Here is a 23,295-nt window from a genome sequence, read left to right on the forward strand (position 1 = left end):
AAGAAAAAGATAATAATAAATTAGTTTTTCAAAACCTCGTCAACAGTTTTCGATCATTCCTGGACCTTAAATATCGTCTTTACTTTTTCAACCAGAAACGCAAGAAAATCTTGTTTTGCTGTATAAAAAGTGGCCTTTTTATTACCAAGGTTGGTTAATGTTTGCCGGGGTCATGCTGGTCTGACTTGACCCCAGGACAACAGAATAAATAGACATTTCTCTACCGTGATTGTATTCCACGAGTTAATTGACATATTGTTAGGGCTAGTGTAATATTTCGCCTCAAAATCGGAGCCATTTTGACGGTGTTTAGTGAAGTAGAACTAACCGTTCGGACATTATAATACATTACTTCTCTATCTCTCTTTCTCTCTCTCTTGAAAGGAGTTTACACGAGGGAACTTGTTCAAGTCTATAGACAGAACATGTGGCCTACGTCTTCGTCTCTCAAGAACTTGAGATGGATGTGGCTAGTTATTTGGGCTTGCTGTATGTTACAAATCCACGCTCAGAAATCCAATAATCCGCCAGGTAAGTCTAAAGTACTGTGATTTAGTCAAACGTGTTGCGTTGGCCATCCTTGCATGTCTAGCTCTTGTTTTCCCGAAGACTATGAATTATAGCGTACATGGAAATGAGCAAAGCGTAATAAACATTTGTTATCCAGTCACTGATCATAGTCCAAGGTTTTGATACAGACGTGCTATTGCTTTAATAAACATTTAGGAACTATCTTAGTAATACAACTTTGTAGTAGCTTATGTAGAACAATAGGAACCCGTTCAAGCACGATGGCTTCGAGTAAAAATATTATTTATATGAAGAACAGCAAAATTATATATAAGCTTAATAAGTTGTGTTCTGATCGATTCCCTCACTGTTGAAAATTAGAGCTAATAAATGATGGATTCTGGATTTGTAATAATCTCATTGGCACGAAGCACGGATATTAATAATGAACATAAATCGAATATTTAGATCCTTCGTACAATATTTATTGCAGTAAGTGATCAACCTAAAAATATTTCAAAGCACCATTAGTGGAAACTTGTTGTATTTAATATAATTATTCAAAGTTATCCTAATATGTTTGATGGATTATTCGCTGATTTTTCGATGGTATTATAGGGGATATTTTAGGCAACACTGGCTACAACCGCTACAGCATACAAAATTATGCAAGCATGCCGTGTCAATAATTTATTTATGACTGAAACAAGAAAAAAAGTACATTCTTTATTTAAATTCTTATTGTTTTATTTGGGCCGCAAATCCGTCGCGACGTAATATTTTTTTGGCATTGCCATGTTATTTTACCGAGTAATTTTAACTTTTTAAATTACAAATAACTTGTGGTACTTTACAACTCTCTCTACCATGTGTGGATAACAATCATCGCACATGCCAGAAGAAAGGTCTAGACTTCTGAACTCAAACAATCCATTGTTATTAAAAATAAATGTAACTTCTTACTGTAAATGCATCGAGGTGTTTTGCAGAGTAATTAAACTGATTCTAGATTGTGGTCATTGACGGACCGCTCAATATACTTACTGTTGCCACCAAAAGGGTTCTTTTTTCGTGATATGATTTTTGCCCTTCGACTTTCAAATCTTTAAAGCGGAAAAATGCGAAAGAAATATAGAAGAAACAAACAAACAGGAGAAAATGAAGAGAATAGGGAAAAGAAGAAATCTTTTTATCTTTTCACTGCAGGCCATAGCAGTGGACGGTATAAAACTTGTAATAACAAGATTTCCCTCAGAATTGCATGTAAATAAATAAATAAAAAGTCTAGCTTTAGGTCAATATCTCTAAATGCCAAATAACATATGAATAACGAGTATATTTGTGCATATCTTTCACCATTTCTTTATTTGTTAATAACTGTGGATATAAAAACATAAAATCGAGGGTTGAAGTATGTTTTTTAAGACACACTCTTTCTAAATCACAGTCAGTACCGACCTCTCAGTCTCAAGATAAGCGTTTTTGTTAGATGAACGAATGCTAAAAGAGTTTACTATGGAATATAACAATGCTTTGTGTTAATTTAGTTTGATAACAGGCATTTTTATTTCAATTAGTTTGCTTATCATAAATCACGAGCCATGAGCATCGAATGAGATCATGGTTGTTTTGAGTGGGCGAAAAACGTGACTCAAATGTTTTCCGCAGTCAACTGAATCGGCGATATGCAAAACTAACTATCATTATATAATAACAAGGTATTAGAGATCTCAATAGAATCTGCTCTATTATATATCCAACATGAGGAAGGACTTCCGTTTCCGGTTTTTATTAGCTTTAATTTTTCCTTTCCTTTCCCTTATCAAGTACAGGTCGAATCTGTTCACGTACTGAGCAGATTGGAAGATAAGTGAAAGCCATTCTAATGATATAGGCATACATGCTGTGAGTCAGTAGTATAGTATGCTTCCCACTCATACGAATGACTCTCGAGTTGATGGATATATTTTAATCTGGAGAGAAAACTGAGAAGGGGGACTGCAAATCGTGGACAACGTCCTTCCTCACCCTTACGTTCACTTCTTAATTCCTTTCTTAATTTTTTTTTCTTTCTTTTCTCTTCTCTTCTCTTCTCTTCTCTTCTCTTCTCTTCTCTTTTCTTCTCTTTCCTTCTCTTCTCTTCTCTTCTTTTCTTTTCTTTTCCTTTTCCTTTCTTTTCCTTTCTTTTCTTTGAATTTCTTTAAGTTTCTGTTCTGTTCTGTTCTTTCTTTTTTTCTTGATTTCTTTCTTTCTTTCTTGATTTCTTTCTTTCTTTCTTTTCCATCACGCGTAATATGACGGGTAAAACGTCTGAAATCACCTTTCGTTCCCAACATCCATGTCCATACTAACACAGATTTAACTTAAATTTGCATCTTGACCAATATGGGTTGACGCTTGGGTAATCTTACACGACGTTTTTATTTTTATTAAAAAACCATGCGGCCATCTCTCGTAGTAAAGTAGTGTGTCAAAAGAACGTCAACATATATCTGATAAGAATCGAGTTATTTTGACTACACAAGGACGCATTTTGGTTTGGGAGACTCACTGAAAAAGTTTATGAGTCGTATGTAAAAATAAAGTTGGAATATTAAATTCGTAAAGATGCCTCAAAAACTGTCCTTGGATTTATATTCATTATCGCGGTGTCATGTTGTGTTATGAATGTGGTATTCGCAGGAACGTCATGTTCCTGAAGGGAAATCGTTGGCATTTGCAGTACCCTCGCAACTAGGATGCTTCATATTATCCTCATATCCATATTCGAGTCCTTGAACGTTTGTCAGAAATCAAACGGCGACCCAGGCTTCGTGTAGGATGTAAAAGCTAAAGCAGAACGAGGCGTTCGGTAGTATTTTCTGATATTTCTTCCTGATTTGTGTCGCCTTTGCTTCTTCAATCTTTGATTACTGAATAACTAAACGTTGTTCATCATGTATGAAAGAACTGCTGTTCAAAAATAACTACAACCTGCTGCATCGAATTCGTTTTGAAACTTTGTTTTCCATTTCCGCATCGAGAATAAAGAATTTAATTTTCTCTTTTGATTCCCTGATTGTTAAATGGCCAGCATTTTTGATTTAGGTTGCAAAATCAGGAAGTTTGGATTGGAAAAGCCTGTGTAGATGTTTTAGTAAATATTTTGTTGGGTATATGGAAGTGGCTCTCACTGAAGAAGTCGAGGTGATTGTATACCGTTGTCTATATTTTGAAAGAAAACTTTGTCTGAGTGAATACTGGATTAAAGTGAGTCATGCAAGAATGCAAACATGCAGTAAACCTGTGAAAACATTCAATCTAATCAGCACTAAATAGCATTAATACTGACGAAACGAGTGAAAAACGTCCACGCATGCTCCATATCTATATGTAAATTAGTACAACCCGCCTATTATATAAAATTCAACTGAAGAAAAATAACTGGCGTTTTTCATTTCTTGTTAGTTTTTAGTTCGAGAAATATTCAAGTTTTAAGTATTAGGAGCTGGATTTATGACTTTGTTATTTTTTAACTTGAGCAGAAAATTGTTTGGCTAAAATTGTGTATGACCATAACATATATTTTAAGGTATCAGGGTACCCCAACATTGCTATGAAAGATTGAATACACAATAAGCTATCATTTCCAAAACTAATTTTCCAATAGCGTTTTTTAATAGCGAGAAATAAACGAAAAACGACTTTTTGGTTTCAACAAAGGCACTTGTTTGGCTTGAAAAACAATTTTGCGTTTTTCTCGGAAGTGATTTTGCGTTCAGTTACCCGTACATTTTGAGTTCATTGTCAAAGAGAATTTGACCGATTTAATTGAAATTTTGAGGAAGTCATCTTGGATAGCTGTTCTTCAAAAGTGTGCCTCCGATTTTTGATTTTTGATTGCTTATTTCCCAAGTTATTATGGATTTTGGCTCCGATACAGTTGATATAGCAGCGTCGTAACTTTAGGAGCGTATAAAAAAGCAACAGGGCAACTAATCACTTTTGACAAGTGATGTCTTGTGATCTCGGAAAGGTAATAAGCGTTGGTTTCCGCTCATTACCGGCTGTCATCAAACTCCGCGAAGATGCCAAGGTGAAAATCTGAATAATTCGCTCTAACTTAAAAGGAAATATTTATTCATTTATTCAGCTTTCAGAAAATGAAACTTATCTTTATAGCTAATTTTGAAGAACAGCTAATACTATGACTACTAAATTTGATTGATTTTGATTGAAATTGGGCTGAGATATAGCTTATCATCATAATAAGGCTGCCCAAGTATTGAGAATATGACTTCATCAGGAAAAATAGCCGCCATTTTTTTAAACTTCAATATCTTTTGAAAGAAAATTGATATTTGAAAAAAAAAAGTGACATTTTACTACATTAACAAAGGTCTTGCAATCCAGGCAAAAAAAAAGCAAGCCAGAAATTTCATTGTAGTGGCATTTCTTGAAACAAAATGCTATTTTATATGACCTATTTTATATGGCCACGGACAAACAGACGGACACAGATATTATAACACTACTTACTTGCTGATCGAGATAACTAGTAGTAAATGTAGCGCCAGCGTAGTTGGCAATATAGCTTTTAAGTTGTCACCTATTTTCGGGTCCAAAAGTGCTCACAAAAAAACCACTAAAATAAAACGAAAAATGGTCTCAATGATTTAATCACCACCCGAAACAATATTTTTTGGACAACGATTCCTGTCTTAAAGAAAATGTAAGAACTATTTTGAAAGAGACTGCTTTTCCTTTTGACCTCGAAGTCGTTTTATCATACTAGTGATGCCATTCTTAAAAGCTTTACAGACTACCGTCAATCAAATAAATCGTTGAGGTGCTGACACACGGTGCAACATTGCGATCAACATTGCACACAACAAATTTGAATTGGGGTGACATACGTTGCAACAAAATCACGCAACATCGCTAGTTTCAGCCTGCTATGTTCAGAAATTTAGTCAGCGGCAATAAATTTGGTGCATGGCGATTGGCTGGAATTATCAAAACGTTGTAGGTAATGATGCAGCCATGTTGACACGATGAAATTTGTTGCGCGCAATGTTGCAAGAGTAGCGCGCGATTCAACTTTAAATTGTTTGCATGCAATATTGCGTGCAACAAGTTTCAGGGGTAGGCTACACACGCTGCAACAGTCCTATTGCAAGCAATATTGCGTGCAATGTTGCACCGTGTGTCCGTACCTTAAGATTCCATCAAAATACATGGGAACGGTTTTGGAAGGTGTGGGCCCGATACGAGAAATTCGCAACCTTATAATAGACGTACCGTAATACCTTAGCTGTACTGACTACGCGTTGTAATAAAATACTGACACATTGGCATCCGATGATACGGCATGTCATACCGTGTTTGTGCTCCAAGTCAGTACCGTGCGTTTCCCACTCATTTCATGACGGTACTCTACTTTAACCTGATCTGAATCAAGACATTTAAAAAAAAAACCAGAAAATAAAGGATGTGTTGTGTACCCTCAAAATAATTTTTTGCATTTCTTGTTGTAACCTGTGCGTCTCATCTTGTAGCTTTTTTTTTTTTTTTTTTTTTTTTTTTTGCTTTTTCTTAAAATTTCAAAATGGTCATGTTTTATTTAATTCTTCTGTTTATGCCTAATATTCACTTTTAGTATTAAATTATTGCATTTCAGGTTAGACGTTGTTCTCTTGCCTTTTCTCTCAAATGATTATTTTCTTTCTCAGTTTCAGTTAAAGATGACTTTATGGACATACATATCCATACTGTAAGCAAATGTCCAAAAGGAACTTTCCAGAAAGACCGCTATTGTGTTACCAAATGTGGACCCGGCTTTTATGGGGATACTCAATATGGGAACTGCTTTCGATGCTCCAAAGCCTGCCGTACGTGCCTTGATGGTCCTTTTAATGACAAGTGCTCAAGCTGCTATGAACCTTTCCTCTTGAATGGCAAATCCTGCACAAAAGAATGCAATGAATTTCAGTGGAAACAAGGACCCCCTTCACGAAATATAAGATTAGTCGGGGATAACAGTCATTTTGAGGGACGTGTTGAAGTATATCGAGACAACACCTGGGGAACCATTTGTGACGATGGTTTTGACATTAATGATGCTCACGTGATATGTAGGGAATTGATGTTGGGTGACGCACTTTCTGCGGTATCTAGAGGAGGGCTAGGTAAAGGTGATGACAGCCAGCCAGTATGGCTAACTAATCTTCAGTGCACTGGCAATGAAACGAGGCTAGATGAATGCTTTCATGATCCTTGGGGAAAACACAACTGTGGTCATTTTGAAGATGTTGGTGTAATTTGTTCAGGCCCTGATTCAACCCGGCGGTGTGTTGGAAAGTGTGGTCCAGGGTTCTTTGAAGTCCCAAACAGCCGAAACTGCGGTGTCTGCTCATCCAGCTGCCTTACTTGTGCAAATTCTTCTGATTCATGTTTGACTTGTGACCGGTCCCTGTTTTTAAAAGGTAAGGCCAAATCATGAATCGACAAGATGACATAATCAATAATACACATCAAAGAATATTCGTCAAGCCTGGATTTTTAATTTTTTTGATATTATTCATTTTGTTTTAGATAACAAGTGCGTTTCTGACTGTGGCGAAGGTTATTTCGGCAGCCCAGACAAAGGATTGTGCAAGAAATGTGATACTAATTGTCGGACATGCACCGGAAGCCCATCAAATTGTATTGGATGTGCTGATGATCGTTTCTTGTCAAACAACACTTGTGTCACTACATGCAGCAACGTTCAAGTAGGTCTGAAACGCCGAGTCCGTTTAACTGGGAAGCGGTCTTCTTCTTATGAAGGGCGGGTGGAGGTTTTACAAGACAGAGGAATTTGGAAAACGGTTTGTGATGACTCTTGGGACTTTCGAGAGGCTACTGTAGTATGTCGACAGTTAGGACTTGGCCGTACAATCAAGGCAACGCGTGGAGCAACGTTTGGTCCAGGATCGCTGCCTATCTGGTATGACACGCTGTCTTGCGCTGGGACTGAGAAAAGTATATTTGACTGCCCTACCAAAGGCGTTCTGTGGAGTAGTCGTTGTTTTCATTCCAAGGATGCGGGAGTCATTTGTGCAGGACCTCAGACAGGACAAGCATTAACTAATTTGTGTGTAAGTCAATGTCCTGAAGGATATTACAAGTCTTATAACGACGTTTGCACGCCTTGTTCCTCATCGTGTGCAGCCTGTATTGGATACTCTACCCGTTGTACTAAGTGCAAAGCACCTAAGTTCCTTAAAGATTACTCTTGCATAGAAACCTGTGGTGGCTCACAATATGGACACACTCCAACTAGAACTTGCAAAGTTTGCGATAAGAAATGCGTGACTTGCGCTGATGGTGTAGATGGGACAAATTGTACATCATGCAGTGAACCCCTCGCACTCAAAGATGGCAAGTGCACGTCCTCCTGTAAACCAAACCTTTTTCGCTACATGGGTAAATGCATCCAAGACTGTCCAATGGGCTTCTATAAATACGCGGTTAATTTTACATGTGTGCGTTGCCCTGACAAATGTTTCACTTGTCAAGACGACAAAAGCAAAAAGGCTCCTACGTGTATCATGTGCAATCCTCCATCTGTTTTTGATGGTACGAGTTGCGCGGATAACTGTACTTCAGGAAAGGTTTCGGTGGCTATTATGAATGCAACTGGGTCAAGCACTGTTCGATTAGTTAATGGTTCTGATTACCGAGAGGGAAGGGTGGAGATCTATCATGATGGAGTATGGGGGACTATTTGCGACGATGGATGGGACTTTATGGAATCAAAGGTATTGTGCAGGTAAGAATATACACACGAAGAAGTCTTTACTGTGGAATAAACCGGATGAATTATGGAAAATGCCCACTGTACATTGACATTCACAAACACAGTTTTTTGTAAATAAAGGGATAAGAGAAAAGATTTGATAACCTGTAGCTGATAGTAGATATTAGAGTTACACTCCATTTCCTTCAAACGATTGTTTCAAGTCGAGACATTTGAATCATTACAATAAAATAATAGAAACTGACCAAAATACAACAATAGACCGTTTTCTCAAGGTCGCGTGCGCATACACTGAAATTTAAGGAACTTGACGGACCACGATACCAGAACAGGAGCTCATAATGAGAATTATCATACATTTCTATTAATGTTTTTTTCGATAAGAGTTCATAAAATCGTTTTTTAACATAAAGCTGGCTACTTAATTTTGCTGAATTGGCGTTCAGTTTCAATTTCGTGGCACGTCAAGTTTGATGCGCACGCAACCTTGAGAACACGGTCTATTTTTTGAGGGCAATAAAGGGGTCGCGCCATGATATGATAAACACTCAGCTACATCTTGCTTTTCTAATCTCCTAACACTATCCCATTCTTCGAATATAGACCTCAAGCATGATGGAGTTTTATACCTACACTTCCAGAATTCTTTTTGGTAGCTTTTTTGTTATGCTGATTTTCACTGTTGTCTTGGTATTCTCATAGAAGTTTTAACATTTGAATATGAAAAGAGATTTTGAAAAGGATTGTAGTAGTGTAGATATGAAACGTCAATGGAATTATTAGGGTCTATCCTGAACAGATCATATGTTGTGAAACAACAAGGAATAGTGCAGTGCAGTGCAGTGCAGTGCAGTGCAGTGCAGTGCAGTGCAGTGCAGTGCAGTGCAGTGCAGTGTAGTGTAGTGTAGTGTAGTGTAGTGTAGTGTAGTGTAGTGTAGTGTTAAAAAATGTTTTTCCGTCATGTGTACATGTGAGTGCACTGATTAATTTACATATCTCACAAAGAAGTTTTTTTTCCTAACTACGAGGGGACGCGGGAATCCGGCCCACAGCTTAAAATCACGTTTATTCAACTCTATAATGACTAGCAATTACGCTATAATTTGGACTGTGTTTGTGCAAGTGTCGAATACGCTTAAAAAAAGTTTGTAACTATACTAACTTGCTCTTTTATTCAGATGAAGGACTAGCGTTCAAAACGTCAGTATAGCTCCAAACTTTTTTACACAAGTTTAGTTTCCTTGTCATTATTATTATTAGTAGTAGTAGTATTAGTATTAGTATTAGTATTAGTATTAGTATTAGTATTAGTATTAGTATTAGTATTAGTATTAGTATTAGTATTAGTATTAGTGTTAGTATTAGTATTGTTTTTTTTTTTTTTTTTTTATTGATTTCGTCGCCAAGGAAAATTCAGACATTACGCCTAAACGAAATTACAGACAGCACAGCAGACAAAAAAAAGTCATTAACTCACTGCATGAATTTTATTTGGATTATCATCCAGGCAACTGAATCTTGGCAGTCCAGTCTCCAAACCTCTATCACACATCGCTAAAGGAACTGGAAAGATATGGCTGGACGATATGTTTTGTATTGGTAGAGAATCTGCTCTCGAAGACTGCCGCCATCGGGTTTGGGGACAATCGAATTGCAACCACAATGAAGACGTTATTGTCCGCTGCTCGGGACCAGGAATAAGGAAGTGTCAAGACAAGTGTTCTGCAGGTTTTTATGCTCGCAATTCCGTGTGTGAGTTGTGCGACACCTCATGCGCGACGTGTGATGGTAATGCAACCAATTGCAGCAAATGTGCAGATGGATACTACAAGTACGACTCGATTTGCGTACGAAGTTGTGGTCGTGAAAGGTATCTTGATCAAGTAAAGCAAGAATGCCTACCATGTAATTCAAAATGCGATACGTGTTATGGCACTCCTAAAAACTGCACGTCGTGTGTACCGCCCTTATATAGAAAAGGTTCGGATTGTCTACAGAACTGTGGTTCTTGGTATAAACCAGCTACAACGCACGGGATACGATTGGTCAAGGGAAAGACCTCCTTGGAAGGGCGAGTCGAGGTTTGTGTTATGTGGCAACTGTTTTATTTCTAGTATACACTAAAAGTATTAAAAGAACTAAGCGTTGTAGGTGTTTTGACTATAAGTTTAAAAGCTTAAACGTTTTATCTGAGATACTACAACTTCCTGCAGTTTATATATGCATAAGAGTTAGAGGTCATTCAGAAAAACAAGGGCGGATCCAGGGGGAAGGTTGGGGGTTTCGCGACCCCCCATGTCATTCCTGAGGTCAAATGGGCTTCCTGTAGTAAAAATGCGACTGGGATTCCTTTGCCCACAAAATCTACCCCTGAGACCCCCCTTCAAAAAAACCCTGGATCCGCTCTTGGAAAACGTATTAGCTCTTCCCTGAGCTGAGATTTAACATCCCTCTTGGCTAGCTTTAAATTTTTATTGTTTTCTAGGTCTTATATAATAATGAATGGGGAACGATCTGTGATGATGGATGGGATTTGAATGATGCAAGAGTGGTTTGTCGTATGCTTGGCCTTGGGAACGCCACCAATGCTTTCTCGCTGAGCAAGTTCGGACAAGGTTTTGGAAGAACCTGGCTTGACGATGTCGCATGTCTTGGTATGTTGTCTTGAATATCTTCATCTTCATCACCACCACCTTATCAGCAGTAGCACCACCATATTCTTAATTATATTTCCTGTCTTCTATTTATAGGAACTGAGACTACTTTAGCGAAGTGTGGACATCGAGGCTGGGGGACCGAAAACTGTGAACATACTGAAGATGCAAGTGTACGATGTGCTGGCCCAGACAACTCACGTGACTGTATTAAAGATTGCACCGATGGGTATTACATGAGGTAGGCGCAACGGTTCAACTTGAATTTTTATTTCTTTCGTTTGCTCTTATATATGGGCGCGCGTATCTTCCTATTTCAACTTGCCGGGGGTGGTTGCTGATTCTTAGTTTTGTCACATTTCTTCTACGTTTTGTGTTGCTGACTTCTCTCAGATATTCTTCTTGATGGAAATCAGTTCTGAAACATCTGTTAAGTTATTAGCTTATTCTTTTTAAAATCTTTCTTCCTTCGTCATAATATAATTGGCCGTGCCGAGCTTGAATCTCTTGATCTTCAAGTCTTTTTTAATTTGTGTTTTTGTTTCTTTCCACTGGCATTCTGTCATGTCTGGCGTACCGTTTTGTTTCCATATGTACTAGCTGAAGCCAGGTCTGTCTATAATTGTTTTTGATTTTAAATATCCACTTTCCACCCCCTGCTAATTTCCGACCAGTCCCTTACTGCGACCAAGCGGGATTTGCATTCGAAAAACCTGAAGTAAAGGCGATGAATGACTTTCTTATAACGTGACTAAAATATAAATAATTTCGATACTTTTATCTACAGCGTGAACAAAACATGTGGAAAATGTAGTCCAGACTGCAAACTTTGTGCAATATTCCCAGACAACTGCACTGCATGTGAAGCCAATGAATTCCTTAACAAGTCCTCTGCGAGAAATACATGTGTTCAAGACTGTGGCGATGGATTTTATGCCGAAGCTTCTAGTAACCAATGCAAGCCGTGCAGTGTGGATTGTGCTGCCTGCTTTGGCACGCCTAACAATTGTACATCTTGTGTTTCCCCCAAGCTACTAGATACTGAGCGTCACATGTGTGTCAAAACATGTAATGCTAAAAGTATTATAAGTGGCATCGAAGATATAAGATTGTCTGGTACAAACAATACGCTCGTGGGACGCTTGGAAATCAAATACAACGGAGAGTGGGGTACAGTTTGTGACGATAATTTTGATATCAAGGACGCTCAAGTCGCTTGCCGTCAGCTCAAGTTAGGTACAGCAGTTTCGTTCAAGCACCAAGCGTTTTATGGAAGAGGCAAAGGTAAAATACTGCTCGATGATCTACATTGTATTGGAACAGAAAAGAGGCTTCTTGACTGCAAGATGAATTCAGGTGAGAATGTTAATAGTATTCTCTGAACAATTAAAACACATATAGTTTCTAGTCATAACTTATTTGATAAAGAACTAATATAGTTGCTATTTACAGATGTGTCATTTTTCATAAGGCCATTAAGGTTTTTTTTTTGTTTTTGTTTTTTTTGGCAAATGATATTTTGAGCTGCATGCGCATTAAAACCTACTGATTCATGTAGCTGGAATCACTTGGACAACTTGAAAGGACAAAAGCATTGAAAAAGCAATGGCAAAATCCAATGGCTGGACCCAATCAATTTTTTTTCTTCTTTCCTTAATTTTGTCACTTATCACCACCGCAAGTACGGCAGTCCGCGGCGTAGCTCAAAAGTTCCAACTGAAGGCATTTCCTTTTTTCAGGATATAGGCACCTCTGTATTCTTCAATGATTTCAAAATCACGGCCATGACTGTCATCCCTTTATTTCTTTTCAAGGTGGAATAGGCATTAATAACTGCGGTCATACAGAAGACGTTGGAATCGCCTGTAAAGGTCCCGACACGTCAAAGAGGTGTATTTCAAAATGTCCTGATGGTTTTTTCGAGCAAGCTGGAGTCTGCCAAAGATGCTCACAGTCTTGTAAAACTTGCGATGGAGGTGCTGACAAATGCAAGAGTTGTTTCGCTCCGTCATATCTCAATCTTAGAAGCTGTGTCGATAAGTGTCCTTTGGGTGAATATGGGAATACGAAGATACGAAAATGCCTCGTCTGTAGTTCGAATTGCCAAACCTGCCTCGATGGAGAAACTGACGCTTACTGCAGAACATGTAAAAAAGGAAAAGTCTTAAGTAAGTTTTTTTCATCTTTTCACGGTGTACGATTTACCTTTTTATCATTACTATTTTAGTTCCCACTGGTTTACTGTGTAAACTCTAGATTCAGGGATGAGAAATATCTAGTGTGTTTCTATGAGAAAAAGGCTGCTAGGCTATGTTTTATTTTAGAGCATTGAAAGATTATCGCATTGCTCTTTAATTATTTTCCACGATGGTTTTTCCATATGATAAAATACTGTCGTGAGATCAGTGAGAACCACAAACTGAGTCTGGAGGGTAAAGAGGCACTGTTTACAGTCTATCCCCTTTGATAACGATTCCTATGTTTACGAACGAAGCGAGACTCAAATCGGTCAGTTGTTTTTTCAGTCATGAGTACTCACCTGTTCAGGTTTATTTCATTGATATTTTGTCATTTCTGTCCTTATTTGAACGAGTATAGAAGGATCCAAATGTGTTGAATCTTGTGGTGCAATGCAATCTGTAGCTGCACTTCTTCCGTCTCGACCGTCTACTCCTTCAGTACGCTTGGTAGGCGGCAAGAGTAAGCAAGAAGGCCGTGTTGAAGTGTTACACGAGGAGACTTGGGGTACCGTCTGTGATGATAACTGGGACTTAAAAGATGCGAACGTTGTATGCAGAGAACTGGGATTTGGAAAAGCTTTGAAAGCCCCTCTTCATGCAGAATTTGGCAAAGGTATCTTATATCACTACAAATTTTCTATATTTCTTTTGGTTGCTTCCACTGATTTCCATAATTACGCGACCCACGAGGGCGGATCCAGGGGGGGGCAAGGGGGGCTGGAATAAATAAATTTACTCGAAACAATCTAGAACATATGGAGTCTAATGTATCCTTCGAATGTTGAATTTGTTCATTTGCCATTGATAGACTTAAAGAATTATTGTCTCATTCGTTCACTTGCAGGAAGTGGAACAATTTGGATGGATAACGTAGATTGCTATGGTTATGAGAGCTCTCTTACTCAATGCCGTCACCACGGTTGGGGAATTAATAACTGTGACTCGTTCCACGGCGAAGATGCCAGCGTGGTTTGTGATAACACCACTATAGAGGATATTGCTAATAACTACTGCAGGGAGGTGTTATCGCTGACCTGCAAAGATGATAATCCTTGCTTTCCTTCAGTCACGTGTGTTGATTTGTCTGTTCTTACCAAGTCGGGGAAAAAAGAGTCAATATGTTTGGAATGTCCTGACAAATACATAGGAGACGGGATAACGTGTAGAGGTGAGAGGAGAAAGTAGGCACAACCTTCATTTGGTTCTGCTCACATTCATTACTAAGAGACCTTTAGCATCAGGTTTACTGCTGACAGCTAACCTGTAACTGCTAGAGATCAGGTCCAGAAAAAGAAAAAACACTGAGAAACACTCAGCAACGACTTCAATTCAATATTCAGTGTAGAACAATACTTATTCAAATTGTCACCATTGTTTCATTCGGGATATATGATGATATGTTGTTTTTTCTTGCTCCGTAGCTGTGTCTTCTCTTGAACCTGTTTTTGGCACCAAACCTCCAAAAAACATAACATTAACGTCAGGAAGTGTACTTCGTATTACATGCCGATCATCATCGTCGGTCTCTCCTCGAGTCAATTCTCTTATTAATGACTGGAAGAAAGATGGAAAGCCTCTTAATCGGGACGACATCGTGTCTAAAAGAATAACCGTTTCTAGTGGTCAGCTTGTAGTGCACGATGTAGAACAGTCTGACTCTGGTAACTACACATGCTCATTGACGAATACCGCTGGATCAGTGGAAGCGACCACTGATGTCACTATAAACGGTAAAGTTCCATTACATTTACAAAGAGGCAGGCATGTCATTGAGAGAAAACGTAAATGCTTATTCAATAAAAGACACTTAGATACTTCTGGAGTTAGTTATCAGAAATGACATTCAAACTTCAAATCAGAACAATTTGATGGCCTAGTCTAAATCATGGCCATGATAAAAATAGAAAGTGGCTAAATTTCTCTTAACTTCCTTTTTTTCAGAGTTTCCCCGAATCCGTGATATTTCTCCTAACGTTGTGACGAAAGGGATGACAGGATATATCAGTTGTTCCATCTCCAGCTATCCACCAGCTAACATAACATGGAAAAAGGATGGAAAAGAATTGACATCTCCTCGCTTTATTTCGTTTTCTTCGAATTTTACCCTCGTCATTAAAAACGTAGCCGACGAAGACAAGGGAGAATATGAATGTATTGCTGCTAACGAACTTGGTCAAGTATCTGCTAAAGTGTCTCTTACTATTGGACGTAAGTGAACTAAATAAGAATGACGTTTATAAGATGACTATTTTAATATAGAGCAGTTTCCATGACGACTGTGAAAAGCTCACCATACAAACACGGTCGTGACACAGCAAGGTATACGCCAGGCCAATCATATTTCTATAATAGTACGTTTGCATGATGGCGTCATTGACCTCTACTACCAGACTCCCTTGCACACTTTCTTTTGTTCAGTTAATTATTTTCATGAGGGAATACAAATTTAAAACAAGAAAGAAAAGGACGCCATTATGCAAACGTCCTATTTACATTCCATCCAATCAAATACATAGAACAAGGGGTGGGCATGTTCACGCCAACATCATGGCACTGTCCAAATAACAACATTGAAGAGAAAAGATCAGCGAATTAAAATTCTAGAAAGAATCACGGTCACGGCATGGCACACTTACGGCACAGTGTTCTTTTCACAGCCATAAGAAAACTGATCTACAAAAGCTTGGAGTCAGTATTGCAACTATGTTCCATGAATATATATCGTAATCACGATGCTGTTGTTTCTCACGTGGTGTAGCCGTTTCGACATAATAAATGTATTATCCGTTGATTAACAACAGATCTAGACTTTCTCTACAAAGAAAATGTCACAAAGAATCTAAATATTGTTTGCAAAAGGTATAATAATTAACTGAATTCGGAATTCGCAGGATATTAAGCAATGATTGGATTATCTTTTTTCACTGAGGATCGTTGTGTGTTGCAACAGATTTCCCCTATAACTAACCTTACATTGACAAACAACAGTCATATTCATATTGCTTTAATTCCCTCAGTTCCTCCGAGCTTTGAAGTCTTTCCCAAAGATCAGAGAACCTCCAAAGGCGAAGCAAAAACTCTCAATTGCAAAGCGAAAGGAGAACCTAAACCAACAATTACATGGAAAAGAGAAGGAAATGTTATTACCCCGGATGAGAATCACGTGATCGGAGAAGGCAAACTCACCATCAAATATATCAATATGAGTGACATTGGTATATACTCTTGCATAGCTCGAAACCCTCAAAAGATAATTGCAAGTTTCGCTTCCATCATATTAATGGGTAAGTTATAGATTGACTGCTATCCCTTAGGAAACAAATACTGTACTATCAGATTTTCTTTCTTTCTTTCTTTCTTTTTTTTTTTTTTTTTTTTTTTTTTTTTTTTCCATATTTTTTTGTAAGCGGGTCCTAACCCCTAGTAATGTTAATGCATCAGTAGTATCAGTATTTGGGATGGCTTGCAGTGTATGCTATATATTACATACCATCAACAAGCCAGTGAATATTGCTTTATTTAAACTTTGAATGTTTCGCCTACTTTATATTTAACAAATGTAAAGGTACCGTAGACACAAAAGGCAGCTTGCGTTGTTGCATACGATGTTAAATGCAGATGAGTTGCATCGTTTGGCAGGGCCCGGTGTGGATTAGACCAAATAAAATATATTCATTTCATTTTTATATTTTATTTAAATCATTTGCCATGAGGATAAAATACTTTGGGTTCCAGTTATTAGAGTGGTAAATATCCTGTAGATCTAATGTGTTTGGCTAACACGTTTGGGACGACATCCACAACGTTTATCTTGTGCTTTGATCTATTTACTTTGTTTTAATCACTTTCTAGGCACACCCTCGATTGATGTTCCACCCGTAAACATGTCAGTACTTACTGGTGCAAATGTGTCATTTTACTGTCGAGCGCTTGGACACCCAAACCCCACGATTACCTGGAAAAGAAACTCTAAAGTTGTCCAAACAAAATCTGGTGCCGGCAATGTAGTTGAAGACAAGTTAACCCTAGTAGATGTAAAGATGTCAGATGCTAGCATGATAACATGCGAAGCTAGTAATGAATATGGAACCGCATCGAAATCTTCCTTCCTGATTGTAGATGGAATGTCGGGTAAGAAAATATGTACTTATACTACATGTATATTCCATGTACACTTAGTCTCTCTTCGTTGGGATGAAAAGCAAACTAAAGGTTCATTACCATGGATTTATGAATTGCTGATCATACGAGTTGAACGCCTCTTCGCTAAAGTGAGGTTCAAGCCAAAAGTGTGGTTAGTTGAAAAATGCATTGCCTACTAAGCGATAGGTTCTTAGCTCGGTTATCCGTGCTTAAGGTGGCTCCATATAGTTTTTGTACGCGCGCGCCCCAGGTTGTGCACGAGCATGCGCAGTACCAGAACTTGAATAATTTTTATTTTGATGACGTCACGAAATGTCGGTGGCATGCGTTATTTAAAAAAATAAAAACTCGAAAACTGCGTGGTCAAATATCTTTAAATTTCTACAGTTTTTTCTTCGTAGAATGATAGGGCGATTTACAATATATATAAAAAAATTGGACTCCAGAAAACTTTTTATCTTGAAAAATCGATACAGTGGAACCCCGCCCTACGGCCACCCGCTTAATACGGCCACCCCGTTATTGCGGTCAGCTCTTTTGGGTCCCAACGAAATACCCATACATTTACAGTAAAATGTACCCGCTTAATATGGCCACCCGTTAATACGGCCAACGGCCACTTTTTTGTGGCCCGATTGACAAACTTCCATACTTTTTAACCCCGTATTACGGCCAGGACAAATAGGTTACAGTTTAGATCTTAAATACCCTGCGAGCAGAGTCTCATTTTAACTCCTCTACGGGCGAGGGAAGGAAAGGAGACTCTGCAGAAATCGTGTAGAATGATCTTTCGCCCGTAGAGGAGTTAAAAGGAGACTGATCGCAGGGTAGATCTTAATGTAAATACTTTAAAGTTATTGCTGCAAAATCTGTGATTCTTCTTTTCATTCGGTTTAACATTCTACAGTAATGCTTTTTGTAGAATCAGAATCAACACAACAACTTCAAACAGAGAAACACGTACAGCGCGATGCGCTTAAGTATGTCCGCATTTATTTTAAAGCGTTACAGTATTAAAACGAGCCATGCCGATAGCCTGTCTGGGGTGATGTCCAGCCTCGAGTCAGTATGGCTTCAAAGGAAGCTTCATTCGTCTGTACAGAGCTGTACAAGATATAGATCTGTATTTGCTATAAAATAATTTCTAGTTCTATTACTCTAAAGCCCGAAACTATATGAAACCACCTCAAACTTCTGTCTAATCTGCGACAGAGCACTGATGGAGAGAGGGAGTGAAGTGCTAAAAATACTAGCCTATGAAGCACTGGTGGCGCAAATAGACCAGCTACCGCTGTGTTCCTTGATTACAGACTCATTCGCACAGGGTTAGCCTCGTTTCAGTATTTAAATGTTCACAAATACCAACGATACAAACACTTTGAAACTCGACGGACCTTGATTAGAACACGTGAATGTTCTGCACAAACTCGAGGCTAACCCTGTGTAAATGACTCTGTAGTAAAGAAACAGCGGTAATTTTGGAAAACGAAAATGGTCTATTTACTTTTGTCTCATTTACTTTATTTATTCTTTCTATCTATAGGAATAACAATGCTGTCCAGTGCTGCTGCAAAAAGTGAAGGACTTAGTACAGGTGCCGTGGTTGCTATCGTCGTCATTCTCTTGATAATACTTCTAGTCATTGTAGGCGTAGTGCTATATCGTTACTACAGTGGGAGAGCTGGCCCATCAACCGCGTTCAGATACGAGTTGGGTGATGATACCGGCAAACCCGACAGGCTTACAGCACTCAAATTTAAAATGAGAGGAGGGCCAAAAAATAGCCACGAACCAATGCAGATGTTTGATGATAGCAAACCGTTTGTCGATCATGATGGCTTATAACGTGTGGCTGGCAGCTGGGTTTTGAACTCTTGTTTTAATGTCGTCATGAATCGCGTTAGTCATACTTGCGTAAATAGGTAATGACACGCAATAAGTCTACTAACACCTTGAAATAATAACCGGGTTGTAACGATGCTTCGATTAGCCTTTTTAGTTTGCCAAAAATATTTTAATATCATTTTAAAGACTGTTTCAATTTAAAATTAGTTTGGAAATTAAAGAGTCAACACAAAAATACAAATGAAATACAAAAATACAAATGAAATACAAAGAATTCACAATTTTGGAATTTGAGGTATTTTTTGTATTTTTATGTTAACCTCAGACTCCAGATAATTTTAAAACCATATCGAGCCGCACGTAAAGGCATTTTAATAAGTGATATTTGAAACTAATATCTAAATCGGTTTATGATGAGGGAGTATAGAGTAGAATAATATATAGAGATCCACCTCGAAAACAGATTTGATTCAAGGTGAAATTTTCTTGAAATCTGTAAATTCTTAGCTGGTAATTCGAAGTTTTTAAAAAGGCTTAAGAAGGATTTTTTTAAACAAATTCAAAAGTAGTTTTTTAGGGGTATTGTGGCTCTCGTCCATCAAACGTTGAATAATTGGTTTGATATAGAGAAGGCGCTTCAAAAGTCTCTTTCCAGAAAGCAATCTAACTGGAATTGGCAATCGTTATATTTCTAGAAAAATTACAAGCAAAATGCGGAATAAATATAAAACACTAGAAACAATAGACATTTCGTAAAAACAGTTTTTCTTTTTCTTAAAGAAATAACAAACCTCAAAGGTAAAAGCGGTGGATTTTTCCCTTCCTCCCCCAAAAAAACCCTCATTGTCAATAAAATATTAGGCAAAAAGAAAGATTCCTAGTAAATATCCGCTAGATCTTTCCTAATGTTGTAGATGTACTAAGGAAAAGAATTCATATTATTCCCTTAATTGTTTGATATTTATGACGGAAGACTTAGTGTGTTGTTGCAGAAATATCTTAATGTATTATGTTTCATGGCTGCAAGCATCGCCAAGACAATAGAGTGATAAGAATACCTTTGTGCAGGCTCCTCTATTATGTACAGTCAATTCAAAAAACGTTGTCGTTGACCGGCTCAAGCGTACGCGACTGGACCGAAAGGAATATGGGTAAAAATCACTGAAGCGGTTAAATATTCGTTTTGAATTTATTGTTCCCGCTAGTAATAAGACAATATTGGCCAGAAACAATCCATCAAATGCATGCCTTCGGGTTTAGGGAAAGGAAAACAAAGTAGTTATGATTCAGTTCACAATTTCGAAAATATGAAGGCATTAAAACAAAGTCTCCTTCGACACTTCCCGCTCGCCTACGAAGGTTCGTGCTGTAAACCAGGCATAACTAGTCAGACAAAATGATGGAGTCAACTCGGCTTCAATGATTGCTACCCAGAGTTCCTTTCGGTTCAGTCGCGTAGGCTTGAATTGGTCGACGACAAAATTTTTTGAATTAACTGTATAAGAAAGGTGTTCGTAGATGAAGTCGTATTACAATTAACTAAAGTTGGTGCAATTGAAACTAAACGATTGGTGTTGTTCACGTTGTGCATACTTTATGTCAACTGACTGTCTCGCTCATTCTTACTTATCCTTAAACGAGGCTAAGCCACGTGTTTACAAATGAGCACGCTGCAGTCGCTATACCACCTAAATAAAGGATTGTAAAACAAACCAAATACAGTAAAGACGAGTTGATCAGATCAACACCACACGCATCAGACTCTGTCTACAAATATATTGGTATAGAATGTTAGGTTTTAAACTTAGTTTTAATCCATTTTTTAATCTGAAAAACGGCCAGCTTAAAGTCGAATTTTACATGTGCCAAATCTCCCGATGTTTTGTTCATTTGCATCAGATAAAACGTGAAATTCGACGTTTAACGGGGCTAAGTAATTTTTAATATAAAATGTTTTTGTTAAGTTCCTTAAGTGTTAATAAAGTCAATATTGATGTTAAATGATCAGATACGTTTGATTCGTTTCGCTAGTATTTACAATTATCTAATGCAAGAACATTGGCAAGCCCAGTGAGAGTTCTTGAAAAACATCCTTTCAAAGCGAGGTTGCGAGAGATATTCCAGCACTAACACAAGTTCTTTCAGGATACACTAATCAATCGCAAAATCATCGTCTGCATGGTTAAAAACAGAGAAAATAGGAGCTAAGACAAAAAGGTATGCTGGGAAATGACAACTGTATGATTTATTCACTTCTGAAAGCGCAGTCGATATTTTTCTCTTTATATATGTATAGGTCTTATTAACCGAGTGCGAGGTCCGTACCGTAAGTTATGGACCGAGCTTTTTCCACTGCCTTATGGCCCAAGCGCGTAGCGCGCGGGCCATTAAAAAGTGGAAAAAACGAGGATCCATAACTTACGGTACGGACCGAGCATACGAGGTTAATAAGATATTTATTATATGGCAAGGCATTGAGATCAAAAAGAGGCGAAGCAACAAAAAGTAAAGTTGACAGCGCATGTCAAACGAGAACTGCATTGGAAGGGCTTCCTGTACATGCCAAAAGTCATGTAGTGTTTGAGTCGCTCAAATAGAGAATTTTTACTTTACTTTGAAAGAATTTAGCTAAAGTTTAAAGTTTTCTGAAATACTAGTTCAAACAAAAGTGAGGCTTTATTTTGCAAAACATATAAATGCAAAGCAAAAAAGGCATCAAAAGAAGACCTCGAGAACTCAACATGAGATTGAGAAGAAAACTGTCGTACTTCAAACTTCAAGATATTCACAACCAAGATGAAAAATACTACAGCCTTCCGCTTGTTTTCCTGCCTTTTATTGAGAAAAAACTCAAAAACTGTCTCCAGAAATGAATAAGAAGCTTTGGAAAATTACGGCTGGCTGAACATGGATAGTTTTCGTCAATTTTCAACGTTTTGACTGTTTGAAGCAGGCCACCATATGCACAATGGCTGACATGAAGACGGCACACTTTCGACTCAATTAAAAAAGGTTCTGGCAACTCTCCTGTCTAAAAATACATTTAAATGCAAGTGGGGGTGAAATATTACTGAAATATGGACATACTTCAAGAGCGGATGAGCCTAGAAAACTGCTTAAAACGTTTACGAAAGAAGCTATACTGGCTCCTTCACCCGATCGATTCAGATAAGTTCAAACTGGACGTTGTTAGCTCACTGAAATAACAAATTTACGTTAATTCTACTTGTAAACCTATCTTTATTTCATTTACTGAATTAGCCGCTGTTCACCACCCTTTAGTTCGTAGTTTGACATAGTTTTAGCTTTAGCATAGCTTTTTCTAGTTTTTTCTAGTCGTACAAAATCGCTCAACTAGTGCCTTGTAGAACCTTGATCGAAAGAGTTTCGCTTGTATGAAAGAGTTGTCGCTTGTTTGATAAGTTTTACATTAAATGCCAGTGACTTTCAGTTATCTTTAGTTATTTATTGAAGGTTTTCCGACGATTTTCATCCAGAAATATATATTTTTTGATAAAGATTTGAATGTTTTAAAAGATTATAAATACGTACACTCAGTGAACCATTTCATTTTCGGTCCGTACCGCAAATTGACCAATCATAGCGCGTGAAATTACCTTGCCATATATAAACATATTTTTATTATATAATTACCAATGAAATATCTATTTTTCTCTATTTCGAAAAATTGATACCTTCACACGTCAAAATAACATGTTATTTTCACTTGTGAAAATAACACCATTGCGATGGCTCTTCAAAAATACACGGAAAGAATTGCCTGAAAAATCCAAAACATACTTTCATTGATAATTATATAATAAACAGAATATTACATGGGCGCTTGGAGATACGAAATTTATCTTCTCGTGTTGAAAATCTCTCACTCGTTCGCTGCGTTCACTTGTGAGAGATCTTTTCAACACTCGAAGATAAATTTCGTATCTCCGCGCGCCCATGTAATATCCTCTATATATGTATATAAATTCAAACGCAAAAATTTACAATTTGTACAGCAGTATTGAATTATAAATATTCAAATGAGAAATAAACTATATAAAGTAAAGGCGCGATCACACGGAGCAATTTTCTCTGCTACCGGTGTCGCAACGGTCATAAAAAA

The 23,295-nt window shown here is 37.8% G+C and overlaps 1 protein-coding gene across 2 annotated transcripts; it reads left to right on the top strand.

Moving 5' to 3' along the window:
* Window positions 1-14: 14 nt before the first annotated feature.
* LOC116299620 (scavenger receptor cysteine-rich domain-containing protein DMBT1) lies at window positions 15-21,173 on the top strand. Of its 2 annotated transcripts, XM_031708297.2 has the most exons (16): window positions 15-149; window positions 385-531; window positions 6,222-6,974; window positions 7,084-8,302; window positions 9,798-10,371; window positions 10,776-10,944; window positions 11,041-11,185; window positions 11,732-12,300; window positions 12,759-13,112; window positions 13,543-13,797; window positions 14,029-14,352; window positions 14,606-14,914; window positions 15,126-15,392; window positions 16,202-16,468; window positions 17,037-17,315; window positions 18,871-21,173. In XM_031708297.2, exons 2-16 carry the CDS (start codon window positions 426-428, stop codon window positions 19,170-19,172), a joined length of 5,892 nt encoding a protein of 1,963 aa, XP_031564157.2. In that variant the 5' UTR covers window positions 15-149; window positions 385-425; the 3' UTR covers window positions 19,173-21,173. The 2 variants fall into 2 exon arrangements, with proteins under 2 accessions (XP_031564157.2, XP_088893432.1); XM_089037306.1 differs by lacking the exon at window positions 15-149 and having other exon boundaries at window positions 219-531.
* Window positions 21,174-23,295: the final 2,122 nt, after the last annotated feature.

The sequence above is a fragment of the Actinia tenebrosa genome, unplaced genomic scaffold, assembly GCF_029948245.1.
Source record: "Actinia tenebrosa isolate PJP-AT-01 unplaced genomic scaffold, QUT_ActTen_1.0 PGA_scaffold5__44_contigs__length_20552954, whole genome shotgun sequence".
In the NCBI taxonomy this organism is placed as follows: domain Eukaryota; kingdom Metazoa; phylum Cnidaria; class Anthozoa; order Actiniaria; family Actiniidae; genus Actinia; species Actinia tenebrosa.

Bases quoted from the DNA above. Each gene is read 5' to 3' on its own strand.
- LOC116299620 (XM_031708297.2), top strand. From the start codon at position 426: ATGTGGCCTACGTCTTCGTCTCTCAAGAACTTGAGATGGATGTGGCTA. The intron at 10,372-10,775 runs GTTTGTGTTATG...ATTGTTTTCTAG, and splicing joins CCTTGGAAGGGCGAGTCGAG to GTCTTATATAATAATGAATG. The intron at 17,316-18,870 runs GTAAGAAAATAT...TTCTATCTATAG, and splicing joins GATTGTAGATGGAATGTCGG to GAATAACAATGCTGTCCAGT.